The sequence below is a fragment of the Anser anser genome, assembly GCF_964211835.1.
Source record: "Anser anser genome assembly, chromosome: 1".
Taxonomy (NCBI): Eukaryota; Metazoa; Chordata; class Aves; order Anseriformes; family Anatidae; genus Anser; species Anser anser.
The window spans coordinates 141,606,732-141,620,875 of NC_139720.1; the positions used below are offsets into that span (position 1 = coordinate 141,606,732).

Below are 14,144 nucleotides of genomic sequence, written 5' to 3' on the forward strand. Positions count from 1 at the left end.
AAAGGCAGTCGGTGACAACCTCAGATGCAGGCATTTATCCTTTGGTCAGATGAATCCCAGTTATACAGAGGAAACAAAGGCTCTGCAGCCTCTGGTTCCTACTAGCATAAACGATCAGGCATCTACATTTTTTAACAATCCATAGGAGATGCATCTTAGGGGCACAAGACAATTCTGATCAAATTTAAGCTGAGTACCTCATTCTACTTTTGAAGACGAGAACTACATTATTTAGAAATGATAACCCAAGGATTACTTATGCTTAAACAAAGGCTTTTTTAGTTACTAGCTATTAGTTATTGCTGCATCCCATCCACTTGTGATTTGCCTTGCATCAGGCATTTTAATTTGTACTTCCGTTAAAAAGGCAACTGTTTGAGAGTGCAACCATTCTGAACAAAAGGAGTAAGCAATTCGGGGTATCTTTAATCTATAAACATCATAGCAGCTCTGTATTTGTCTACCAGCCACAGTCCAAAGACTTACTCAAGTTCATCTTCTGAATAATAACTAACGTGCATGTTGTGTGAGGCCGCCACATCACTTGTTGACTGGAATAGCTTCAGACTGCTGCTCCCAGAAGACGTTTCTTTCCTTTTCTTTTTACCAAAAAACTTTTTGAAAGATTTGAACTTTGATTTTTTCTTTCCTAAGTGAAGAAAAATAAAGAAGATGCAACCAGCAGCATTTGCAAGCTTTTGGAACAATAACATGTCCCAGATCATTTCTTCATAAGTGGTTTTTTTCCTGGAAGAGGCAACACAGTCCGCTCTTGCATTAATATCTTTCAAGACTATACTGATAGCATGAAATTACTATTATCTTGGAGAATGGATTGCAATGTTTATGACATAAAAATAACCTACAGTGAAGGATCTTTCCTAATAGAGTTTCTACTTGCCTCTTGAGATAATTAGACTATGAAGAAAAACTTTGGTATTAACAGCCTGGGATATAGAGAAGAAATTGCAACTCGGGAACACACTGCCTTTGTTCAGCAAGCTAAATAGTGATGATAAGGACAATGCTGTTACCAAAACCAATTTAAATGTAGAAATAGCTTACTTAGGTGGAATGTGCAGTGTCAGGAGGCTAATGCTTTTATAATGTCAGTTTTATAATACATCCCAGAATGTTTTGAATGCTAATTATGAGTCTCAATGGATGATAAAGTATTAAAATAGAAATCAAGCAATAATCTTGAAAGGTAATGTTAGTCTGCTCAGTGAGGAAAGACCTGAATTAGGATCAGTTCCAAGATCCATGAAGAAAAGTACTTAAAATGAAATCAGCGTTTTGCACAAGACATCCCAACAACTTGTGCCCGTCCTGTATATGTTGGGATGACAGCACTGGAAAGCATCCCTGTCTGTGTTTCAGTTATTGTTGGATCTTGTTGGGTAAAAAAGTAATTTTTAAAAGATGCTACAAAAATCTTACTTCAAGCCTCTAGAAATGTCAAAGCTGCAACAGGTCTTGGAGACAGAAAGAGAGAAATGGAGAATGCATTCTTTAAATAAACAGATTCACTTTTGTGGCAGAGCTAAGGTACTAAAGCTCAAGAAGCTACAGCACTTTTCATTCACCGAGGAAGGGAGCAATTCTACCTGAATTGTCTTCTCCATATCCTTCGGTCTCTCGCACCTTTGGGTCCATTATCCTTGAGGAACTCATGTGACAGTCACTAAAGGAGATAGAAAAAGTGTCCATCTTATCAATGAGATAGATAACAATACTTCAACACACACACACAAGCAACTAAGAAATAGTAAAGAATACTAAATATAAAGATATACTTTACTAAAATATAAAGATATAAAAATGTAATATAGTATATAAATACATAAGCAATATATGTCTAAATACATGTATTATATTTACAAATACATAAACAACATGAAAATATTCCACAGGACAAAGCTTCTTAGGCTACAGTGTACCAGTTTTACAGAACTATTTCCACTTAATAAGGTGATGGCACATTACAGTTCAGTTAATCAGCTCGCCTCTCCTTACTGAAAATTGAGTGTAATGAAGTTCTTGAATGCTTCTGAAAGTGTGCATCAGAAGTTTGCTTCTCTGAGTTTCCCTCTCTCCTCCTATTCAGGACCACAGACGTAATGTCTTTGTGATAATCACAGCATTTGGGTACCACATCTCAGTAACCTTTGTAAAGAACTGCATGCATTTCTTGTTTATATTTAACTTGAAGTATTCTACGGATTCTAGTGTTTCTCCTTTTTTAAACCATTTGTGAAAAGGTAACCATTCTATTTACTCTTTTGTTCATGCAGACAAAAATACAAGTAAAAATAAAACAATAAATTTTCTTCTTTCTTCTTTGCTTTTTTGAAGCAAAATAAAATTAAAATTAAAAAATACATCCAAAATTGTATATGTCCCAAGCCTGAGAACAGAATATCTGTAATTTAAACTGCATTTTCAGAGCAGTAGTCAGTTTGTGCTCTCTTTTCTCCATCTGGAAAACTATGATTTCATGGTTCAGTCAGAATAAAGTCATGGATGCCATTCACTGGAGGGTGACCTAAATACCGTAGAGGAACTACTGGGGTTGTGCTGGTGACAGATGCTCAGGCCAGAACCCAGACCAGAGCGCGAGTACACCATGGTTATTTCGATCCCCAGAAATAAGAGCAGTCTTAAGTAACGAGGCTCATAAATTCAAAGAGTGAGTGAAATGGAAACGAAACATTTATTACTCAAACCCAAACCATGACGCATTGCCTGAAACGCCAGCGAGCACTCGAGCCAGGCTGTGACGAGCGGCTGTGGGATGGTACCAGCGAAGCCACCACTGCGGCCCAGCAGCTTCTGCGCTTCTCCACTGTGCCGGATGAATGCCTTCATCGTCAAACGATCCCTCCCACAGCCCTTGGGTTTTATATCATGTTGTATTTTTGTATTGTAATACATAAATGATGGGTGCCACAACTCAGATCCCCAGCTGCGGCCACTGCATCCACCTGCAGCCAGGTGAGGGTCTCCTTTTTTTATCTGGATGGGTACACGTTGTCCTCCACCAGGGAAGCAGCAAGACCCTGAACCCTGGAGAGCTCCCTTCTTGCCAGCCATGGGTGGCAAGGCCCCCGCTCCTGACCTCCCATGGCTGTTCTCCAGGTCGGTGACACTTCTGCTGTTTTCTGAGGTTATTTTAGGAATCGGTGTGTCCTCCTAAAAAGTGTCCTGGGCCTGGACACCGGTTTTACCTGGGGGAAGACCCATCCGCTCCGTTGTAGGCAGCTGTATCTCAGCTTTATAGTTTTAAAGGAGAGTCCCCAGGCTGGATCCAGGGCTGACATTCTGGCCTCATTCTGCCAGGCCCGTGCTGGTTCATCGACGGAGCGTGGTGCCGGCGGAGCGGGAGGCTGTGAGCCCTCACCACAGTTGCTATGTTGTGGAAACACACGGCTTGTGACCGGGATGGCGAGGCGCGGCCACGCGCCGATGACTGAGCGTCAAGGATCTGGGAGGAGTTTTTATGGCCGCTGTTACCAAGGAGAGATCTGTTTGCGCCACGAGACGAAAGGGCATCCTCTTCTTCAGCCGGCGGAGGGGAGCTAAGCAGTTCAGGGAGGGACTGGAACTGAAAAATCCCTGCGAAACGCTTGGTGAAGGACACAGAAATACGTCTGGCCAGGGATCGGCATGCGCAGCCACCAGGCCTAAGCCTGTTTGCCCAGCCAGTTATCCTGGGACGTGGACAGTGATGCTGGTGGCCAGGCTTTCAGAAGTACACTCAGAAGGCATCAGGTCATTTTGGCCAACCTTGGTTTTAAGTAAATGGTTGAGCTGAAACTTAGTGTTTTGCTGAGTTAGGGTTTCCACTGAAGCAATGAGCCAACACGGCGCGCAGGAATACTGACCTGGCTGTCAGACCGCTCTGTGAGGACAGGGCTGTCCAGCTCAGCGTCCCACCAAACCTAGCATTAGGCAATTACATTGATTTCTGCCTTAAAACGGACGGTGACATTTTTATTGATGTGGGGAGAAGTTGCTTTTCCTTCCCAACTCTTCCTTTGTGGCACACTGTTAGAGAAATGCTGTTTTTCACCTGTTCACCAACCACCCAGCACGAAAGAAAATTCTATTTTTTTTTCCAAATATATGAACTTGGAGAGCTCTTCTATCTTCTATCTATATCTCCCCTTTTTTTCTTCAGCATAAGTTATTTTAACGGTATGTTGAGGCAGAATTTCAATCTCTCAAGCTTTTTCCTCAGCGTCCGTAACAAACCCTCATCCATCAGACGAAAGATTCAGTTAAAACATGGTACTTACGAGAGGAAGAAACCACCAAGAGGCCAAAGTTCCACCTCGGTATGACCATACCTGCATGCCACTTCCCTGACGTATGGAGATTTGATTGTTTACTCGTGAGTTAAACGTTATCTTCTTCAAAGCTTCACTTAAAATCTATGATGTCTATTACATCTATGATTTGTGCAACACAACGCTGACACTATCTAGATGCCTCGAATCAGCACCCACGTGCATGGGTGCGTGCTTGCGGTTGGATCCTGAGGCTGCGGCGGGGAGCAGGACGGCCGAGCCTTCTCACCTCCAGTTTCTTCAAGGACTTGCCGGGCTCCAAGGGCTAATTAAATCATACTCTGCTCTGAAGACTCCGTGGGGTTCGCATCCTACAGGAGCTGTCTGCTTTACTTCTCCTCTTTTAGCAAGGGCGAGATTTACCACGCTTCTGGCAGCTGCACTTTTTCTCTTTTTTGTTTCCCTTCAGGTTTCATTTTTGGTTCTTTTCACAGTGGAATATTAGAGATACCTGGTTTGTCAATTTATTACACGATTTATGAGGCCAAAATGTCTGATGACAAACTGCTAAGTATTACCCAAGCTTATAATAGTATATTTTCTGTATTGGACTTTTCCCAGCAGAGACTGTTTTTCCATTTTCCTCCTTCCTTCCCATGGCCTTTTAATATGAGCTACAAGACAGGAAACACAGCTGAGAATACGTGAGCGCAGGGAAAGAGAGGGAATATGGCAACACAATGGGTGCTTATTCCCTTCCCTACCCCTCCCAAATGTCAATGCATTCAAAAGTGAGTATCAAAAAAGCACAGCTGAACCAAATGGCAGCAATTTGCACCTTTTATTCCAGCGCTGTTCAAGAACATTTGCTCGCTAGTAGGCAAAGAAACATCAGCAATTAAAGTGATTTTAAAAATATGAATTTAGGGAAATCATCCACACGAGAGGAAGACCTGCCCTATCCTCTCTCCAATATCATGATATGCACTGAAATTTCTACTGGTTTTACACAGCCTTGTGGATTTGGGGGAAAAAATGCAGGAATTAAGGGAGATATATGTAGAAAACCCAAACACTCAGAAGGACTGCCCTAGCTGAGGCAGTAACCGAAGAGAAAACATCCTCGATACCAAGGACTAGGACTGAAGCAGCTTCTCCTCACCCACCACCTCCCCGCGGGCTCAGACCTGAAACGAAGGCTCCATCCCTGGGCCAGGCCGTCCCTTCTCATGTCACACGGACTGCAGGAAAGGGACAGCTCCATGTTTTGAGAGGGAGCAAGCCCAAGGCATCGGCTGCAATGCTCTGCTAGCTGCAGGTGCATCAGCAGAGCTTCCATGCCTCTGGAGATGCTCCACATCTCTGGCACATGGGACTGGTGGAGGCACCATCTGGATGATGCCCCAGATCACAATCTGTATCCACCAAGCACAAGAAACCCCTCTGTTCAACATACCTTCCTGCTCAGACCCCCTCCTGCCCATACAGACCCCAACACGACCCCCACTTCAAGCTCCCAAACCACTGTCCGTGCTCCCAGCTGGTAAAGCCTGAACCAACCCCGAAGTAAATCTCTCAGAGCACGCCTAATTATAAAATCTTCTCCAGAAGTCATCCATCACCTTGAGCTTATGCTATTAAGAGTAACCTCTTCTCCCTGCCCTGGTCCCCTCTTTCTGCAAGAGGAGGTGTGGGAAGCGCAGAGCAGTGCTGCACCTGAGCCAGCACTGGGCACACAGCCCAGGTGCCAGCAGCATCCACGTGAGCGAGGTACAGGTCTCTGGGAATCCCATTAGTTTGTATAAATGCATCCAAAAAGCGCACAGAAAGGGATGTGAGAAGCTGATAACGACTGCAACACCATTTCCCCATTTCCGAAGCCATGCACCTCCCTGCTCCAGACCTCTCTTGATGTCAAAGGAGTACAAATTCCATTTCTTTCAGCCTCTGACTTTCAAATCAAATGCACGGCTGCACTCGAGAGCATGCTTCCACACACACACAGTCATCCTAGGAGCTTTGTCAGGAGTCCCAGGCACTGTCACTGTGACCAGAAGGCCACCTTCCCTTTCTGCTGCACATAAGCACCTATAACAGCATCTGTACAAATTCCAACTCCATTCCCATCCTCTTTGAATGGGTGATGCACTAAAAATAATTTACCCAGAGAAGACCTGTTGTTTGTTTGTTTGTTTTGAGAAAACCATGCTTCCCTTTGTTATACCCAGATAAAATACCAAAGACAAACTTTACAGAATCACAGATTCATAGAATCATTCACGTTGGAAAAGACCTCTAAGATCATCCCGTCCAACCTTAATGCCAAACCAAGAAGACAAGCAGCCCGTCGCTTTTTATATACAAGTTTGCTTTCTGTTTTCGGAGCTGGGCAGACAATTATTTCCTTCCATTTTGTTCAAATGTTTTGCAACAGGCAACAAAAAAAAGAATTACTTTGCAAAGTCTCTGACTTCATGTGTTCTCTGCTGTTTTTAATAATTTAGTGAGGATGCTGTTAGCACCTAGGTTTTTTATGGATGCCCATAGGGATGGCATCTTCAACAACATATTTCTTTAATCTGTACTGTTGGTCAATGAAAGGCTTGGTGAATGGGGCTGACATTTCCTCCAGCTACTGCTACCCTTGCAGCATGCTCTCATGTTACCCGAAAATCTGCGCAGTGCCCGGCCACTCGTTCCTTCGCCTAGCAGTCCAAACTTGTCTCTGGTGCATTTGTATTTGCTTCCACAGACCGTGCAGGCTCTCATGTAGGATCCTCAGCAAGCCTTCTGCCGTGCCCCGTGCCAGCAGCACATTCCTTTCTCTATTACAAACAGAGCATTTCCAAGGATCAGGGAAAAAAATCTGCTCTCCCTACCTGTTTATTTTTCAAGAATTGATAGACCTCCCTTCCCCTATATTTTCTGCATGAAAGCAAGAGGCTAGAAGACAAATACCGCATAAAATAAACTTTCCTCCCAAGCAGCTAGAGAAGAGCAAGCTTTTTGGTTGCTCTTTTTTTTTTTTTTTTTTAGAAAAGTGTGCTGCCACAAGATCCACAAACCTGTGAGGTCAGAAGGAAGGAGGTCACTGCGATCGCCCAGGACGATTTCCTGGTACAGGGAACAGACTATGTCCCAGAAAGGTGATGAGAGCTCCTCTTCCCTAGCACAGCTCAGTAACTTAGGGGTAAACACCTTGTCAAAGGTCACATTGTGCTCATGGGAAAAGCCTTAGCTTGCACGCTTTCTTTAAAGAAACAAACAAACAAAAAAAGCAAATCAAACATCCACATAAAAGAATTAAAAACAGGAAAAAAAGTTTACATTGGCAAAAGAATGGAACAAACTCATGCGAAATGCATTATTCCTATGTAAAAACACCTCCTTTCTTCCTTTCAATGGAAGTTTTATTTTTTTTGTGATTTAACAGACAGCCTGGGAGAGCTATTCCACCAACATGGAAAGCATTATTAAAAGAACACTTAGAGTAATAAAAGCACATTGACTCCCCTTCTCCTTTCTCAGCATACCGGGATAATAGAAGCGTAGCTGTTCTGCACAAAGACCCGAGACCTCCCCCAGCTGGCTCCCTACCAGAGATCCTCTGCTATATGTAGGAGCACAAACAGCTCAACAAACTACCAGAGTTTGGGGTTTTGAGCAGCCTTTCCACTGATGGCAGCACAGTCTCTATTTTGAACTTCAATAGGATCAAGCGGGCACGCAGAGCACTTTGGCTAATAATGTTCTGAAGGAGCTCATCCTTTTTGTACAGTAGCAGGCTAACATCACTGAAAGTCAAGGGTCAGTAAAGCATTAAAAATTCACCGTGCCTCTCCTTGAACAGCAATAGAAAAGAAAGTAAAATGTCTTGCTTTAGTTAGAACAAAATTACATTTGATTCCACATGCCGCAATTGCAATTATTCTTGAATTCAGCACTGGGAACGTTCCTGAAGCTATTTCACAAAAATAATTACACAAGGTCGTTTGGCATTCAGAGAGAGTACAAAAATCAACGTTGTTCTGAGGTCTCCATGGGTTTAGATTCAGCGAAACATAACGGGGCTTTCATTGATCCCCCCGTGCTTTTTGGAACCGTAAATACAATAAATCGTCCCTATACATACACACGCACACACGCACTTTGTGGCAGAGAAAGAAAGAGCCTCACCAGGAAGCACAGCGAGCCCCGAGGAGCTGCAGGCCCTTACACCTGCAGCCCCATCAATCAGGCTAATGTAAGCACGCTCTCGTGGAGTGCGGAGGTTAATGGGAGCTTCGGATGCCGAAAGGCTCTAGGACTACCCAGAAGGAGATCCTTATTCACCTTTATCTGCTATTCAGAGCAAAACTCCAAGCTACCCAGACAATGAAGTCAATTGCAACTGCTAACATCAGATCTGAACGCGGCCCCATTTGCGTCCCTTCTGAGCCCATCTATAGTGCGTTGCCTGTTTACCCTTGGCTACATAAACGTGAGGTCGTCAGCAGCTTTATTCCAACACTCCTATTGTTTCCTTAGAGGTTAAGGACGAGTCTTTTCAAACGACGTGTTCACCTGAACGCAGAACACAGCTATATCCCAGGCCTACCTGCAAATATGCCATGAAAAATAGAGCATGGTTTGGCCGAGCACAGGTAAAAGTGCAGGAAACAAAGAGAGTAGGGCGCGCTTTACTGGGTTCCTCCAGAATTCCTGTGCTGGAGAGATGAAACAAGCACTGTGATCATCTATGCACCGTGTGCAGAATAGCTTTAATATTAAATATTTAGAGTAGAGGGAAAAAAGAAGGTAGGGAACGTAAAGAGAATGAATTAAATATCCTAAGGGAAGCCTGAGCCCCTCCAGGCAGAGACGCGCCAGCCCACCGTCTGAGATGAGCCCGACACGAGCAGTCTGACTTCCAGGAGCTGCTGGAGAAAGGTGCCATCGGGGGCCCCCAGGCCTCAGCGCTCCCCCGGTGCTGCTTCAGGGCAGCCCGGCCGCTCTGCCGAGCCGGCTGCGGTCGTGCTCTAACCTGGAGTCCCCTCGGATGCAGCGGTAGAAAGCGGCCATGCCTCCGGGCCACCGACCGGTCCCTCTCCGGGGTCATCCTAGCACCGAGGAGCAGCGGGGAGGGCAACGGGAGGCGGTGGGGAAGGGGAGCATCCTGCCCTGCTTCGCCCCTCTGCCGGTCCCTGGCTGCGGGCTCAGAGGCCAGTGTCTTCCCCAAGGTCCACGCGGGCTGTCCGAGAGGGACGGCCACGCTCAGCGCAGGCTCAATCCTCTGAAACTTCCCCAGGCGACGGCGCTCACATATTTCAGCAATAACCGCTACCTGGTAAACACATTCCACATTCCTGTCGTGCTGAACCCCACAGGCCAAGCGACTGGCCCCTTGCTTGACTGCTGCACAAGGCTCCTTGTGAAAAGGTGCAGGTGGCAGGCTTTTAAATGGGAACGACCTTACTGAGCATCTTTTGACTCCTAATTTAGTCCTGCTCCGCTGTCAAATTGATAGTCATTTTCTTGAGCCCATGTGAACCCCGAGAAACTCTCAGATCACCTCTAGAAAAAAGGAGCACGAGAGCGTTAATGCAAGCTCACAGCAATGCACGATGACCTGCTGAAGTTGGAAAGCCTTCCTAACCAAAACGGTTTCTCCTGTGAACAGGGCTGCCTTCCAACCCCGTCACAACGAACAACACCGCTGAGTCCTTGCATCTTTCCTCACTACCTTCCTCCACAACTTAAAAGAAAAACACAATTGGGATTTCACAAAGGTAAGAGCCCTAGTTTTGTGTCATTTGTTCCCTCGCTACGTGTACTTCCAAACTCTTCATTCCTCTTATCCATTCAGGTCACGTTTGCTCTTTTGTGTTTGAAATAAGAGGAGCTGTTTTCCTGCAGTCCTCCCATCCCTGTGTACTTGCAGGTCTGCGCTCCAAAACACGGGATATGAGCAAATGGAAATTCCCGTGACTCACTCCGATTCTCATCTCCCCTCTGCTCCTTCCCTGCAGCAATAACCTCCAGGAAAGCAGGAGATCCCCCCAGTCACTCTGCACGATTCACCTCCTGCTGCCGCTTCAGACCAGCGGGCTTTTGGAAGTCAATATCCTGGTGGGGCTTAACAGGTTTTACTGCTACCTTGCTGAAGACCAGAGACGAGTCTCTAGTGCCCTACGCTATCCACACAAGTCCCTGGACGTGCCCGATTGTCCAGGACCAGTGACAGGGAGCACGTGTGCAGGATACTCAGAGGAACATACGCAAAAATGTTAAATGCAGAACAAAGCGAGGAGATTGGAGAAAGTACGAGGAAGGATGGCACTGAAGAGCACAAGCCTTCCCTGGCAGTGTTTATAGCAAGCCAGGGACACGTTCACCAGGAGGGCTCCTGCTCCTTGTCTATCCCTTTCCCACACTGCCCATTTGCCCTCAGTCTCCTCTCTTCTGCCACTTTTGCCAGAAAGCTCCCCCGTGCACAGTTGTTCCTGGCTGCCTCTCCCTCCAGGCGACGGAGCAAAGACGACACTTCAGGAATTAACAGGTCTAAATCTCCTCACTCGGAGGAGAAGCCTCTCTGCTAAGGACAACGGGAACCCCGGGGTTCCCAGGTGTTCACAGGGTACCTTCTGCCTTCCCGTCCCCACTGCCCGACCCCTGTGCCAAGGGAGACCCAAAGGCTACACAGGAACCTGAAAGTGGTGCTTACAATGGGCAGAAAGGGAAGGAAAAAATCCCCCCAAACCAAACCAAAAATTTGGGAACTTGTCCTGTTTGTCTCTTTGGGCTCCTTTCCTTGAATACGTCACAAACATCTCACTTCAGTACCGAAAGCTTGATGGGATGCAAGTTATTAATTTATGACTACGACAAGAGCTATTATGGTTAATTTAACATGTGCAGGCACTTAACTAACTACTGTTGGGAAATATTTGTCATTAATTCAAAAATTTCCTGCCTGCAATTTGGCAGATATAATGTAAGTGAGCCGCAGCAATCCAGCATGACAGAGAGCTCTCATCCACCGCCACCTTTACACGTGACTGTACGACACTCGAGCTCTGCCTGAAACGAGCACAACAAAATGTACTGCGGCATTCATAAATTAAATGGCATTGGCGTTCGGATGCCAGAAAATCTAATTTCAGAGGATGCTCTTCCAGACACAGGAACGGGAGCAGAGATGCGCACGAGCTCCCTGTGGGGAGCGGAAGGGATACCATTTGGAAAGACTGTGTCTTAAGCATGTTAGTCATAAATCGTTTTGTCCACAAAGGTTCTTCAGTGCCGTGTTTCTGCAAGACCCATCGCTATCAGACGCACTCTCCTGTCAGTCCCTTTCCAACGCAGGGCTTCCATGCGTTCTCTCGCCTCCTTCCCTTCTCTCATGTGGTAGTTCCCAGAGGAACAGCAATGTGTTGGTACACTTCAATCTTTGAGCTCTACGTAGGTGTGTCAGGATAAACCTTGGGAACACACTACCAGAGGGGACTTCCCGAGCATTCAGTCCCCTATTGGTGCTGACAAACGCTTCACATAATCCTTTCACAGGCCAATTAAAGTCTATTTTTGAAAACAATTCCATTTTTCCCCATTCCTTTGACCGAAATGCTACTCTGGGAGCTTGTTAGAAATGTCCAGACTAAACAGCCAGTCTACAGCTAATTTTTTTGGTGCCAGCACTACCCTTTTCTTGAGGCAGCTTTGGTCTCTTGTCAGCAGTATTTAGAGAAGACAGTCGTCTCCCCTTTCAGCTCTCCAGTTCCCAGCTAGCCTTGCAGGGGCTGGTAGGTGAGGAAAGCACTCGCCTTCCACCTCTGGCCTGTTCTCTACTGCAGAGTAGAACATATCTCCTGCGTTTCCTATCAAGAAACATCGTCCATTGCAAGGTCTATGTCCCAATAATCTTCCCAGACTTGGCTCTTCCACATGTCCGGGCACCCAGATTTGTGATGCTGGCTGCTGACACCAACCTACAAGACCCATTCCAGATTTTTGTTAAACCCCTAAGCGCTGGCACACGCTCCCTTGGCTGGACTCTCAAGTGCCTGGCCATCTGCACATCCGCAGAGGGCCTCCAGTGTAGGTGTAGCAGGAAAATATTTAGCCTTTTCCATCCAGCTGGCAAATTCTCTAGCTCAAGCTTGATGAGGAAAATCTGACCCTGCTTGCTTAGGGGCCTCCTTCCTTTTAACAATTTTTTTTTTTTTTCAGACATTTAAACATACTTGAGTCAGGGAATGAGGTCTCTAGCAGAGTTCCCAGCTCTGACAGAAGACTATTACTGAGAGGACACCGCAAGGCTTTGTGAACAAAAAAATGCAGGTAGTGCCAGACAACTTCACCTCTCGGGTCCCACGCTATCCTCTGAGGGTGTTGCTTTACTAAAACAGCTAGATCAAAGTGACTGAAGAGGTTTCTGCTGTTAACTGTCTCCTGAAAGTTGCTGATCTTGAGAAAGGAACAATTAAATGAAACGTGAAGCTCAAATAGATATTTCTCCCTCTCTATCCTGTATCACCTGAGCACACAGTAGTGAGAAGTTTACCCACTTAGGAGATCCTTTTGTAATCAAGAACATCCTGAACTGCAGAAAGATCCTGGCCCAGTATGGATTTATTCTCTTTTCTTAACTGCACACATACAGATGTATGTGCTAGGGATGCAGGTATGAGTTTTCCCATATACTGATACAGACAAAAAGCTTGGGATACCAAATCAGACATTCAAGCACTGAAAAGCAGCCACTGTATCAGGCATGCAATGTGAGACTCTGGGAGCTGTTTTTCTGAATACTAAGCATGGAAAATATCAATTGAAACCGCACTTACTCAGTCTCTCTTAAGAAATCAGGTCCTGAATGCCCTAGAGTCAGCACTCAAACTAAACAGCTCCGTATTAGAGATAATTAAAAAATACAGCTTTTTTTTTTATATATATCCCTGTTCAGAATACCCCGCTACAGCCTCCAGTGCAAAAAACCCACACACATGCTTGCAGCGTGTCTGTCCAAGAGACATGCAGCCAGATCTTTGGCTGATGCCACTTGGCAGGCCTCTGCTCAAGTTAACTGGGGCTATGCCAAATCCCACCGCTGAAGAGCTGGAGCGTACTGTTCATAGACTGCTGAAAAAGGCAGGCTGAATCGCTCGTATGCACCTGGCGACATTCATTCCCACATTTTTCAAAATATGAGAACTGTATTTTCTGTGAGAAACAGTCCTTCAGAAAACTATCATGCCATCCCTGTGCCGGCACTAGATACGAATATACCCTGGTATAAATCCCACGATCTTTGGTGTTTATGAGTAAAGAAGGGAGGCTACAGCACACAGAAGAGATTTCTTTTGGTCTAAACATTGTTTTAGAAGGCACATTACTTCAACTTCTGCACTTGTCAAAGGGTTTCTACTTGCAATCTAGGGAAGAAAATAAAAAAATCCGAAACAAACCCCACTGTGCTAACAGCCACAGGCAGTGATTGCCAGCCTGTGCAAACAATACAGTCAGAAGAACTTGCTGCTTTCCATTTTGTAAACATGCTACAAGCAGCCGGTCTCTGTGAGAGCGTGGCAACCAAAACTCTTGACCACTTACAAGTTTTACTCTAGCCCATTCTACAATAAATGAACCAGAGTAGTTTAAAAGCTGTTTTCAGCACTATATAAGCAGATACCGCAAGGAACTAGGGAAGATAGTTCATCTTTCCACTTTATTTTTTTACTTACCTTCCGATGAAACTTAACTAAGTCCAAAGACAGGTAAATACTTGTGCGATTGAATGTTGTGCATCTGTGTAACCAAGAAACGCACTGCACCTGCAGGAAATCAACCTTTAAGGCAACTCGAACGTGAACTTTC

At 45.4% G+C, this 14,144-nt stretch overlaps 1 protein-coding gene across 10 annotated transcripts in view; it reads right to left on the reverse strand.

Annotated features, from left to right (window-relative positions):
• CRACDL (CRACD like) overlaps nucleotides 1–14,144 on the reverse strand; it is a 61,961-nt gene that overhangs the window by 24,507 nt on the left and 23,310 nt on the right. For 6 of the 10 annotated variants that reach the window (XM_083806410.1, XM_083806408.1, XM_083806414.1 and 3 more), the window contains exons 2-3: nucleotides 1,608–1,684; nucleotides 487–649 (exon numbers count right to left, since the gene is read on the reverse strand). In XM_083806410.1, coding sequence (XP_083662536.1) covers nucleotides 487–649; nucleotides 1,608–1,684 — 240 coding nt within the window. Of the gene's footprint in view, nucleotides 1–486; nucleotides 650–1,607; nucleotides 1,685–3,227; nucleotides 6,350–7,354; nucleotides 9,283–9,312; nucleotides 9,500–14,011; nucleotides 14,085–14,144 lie in introns of those variants that run through there. The other 4 variants (XM_083806415.1, XM_083806411.1, XM_083806417.1 and 1 more) reach the window with 4 other exon arrangements.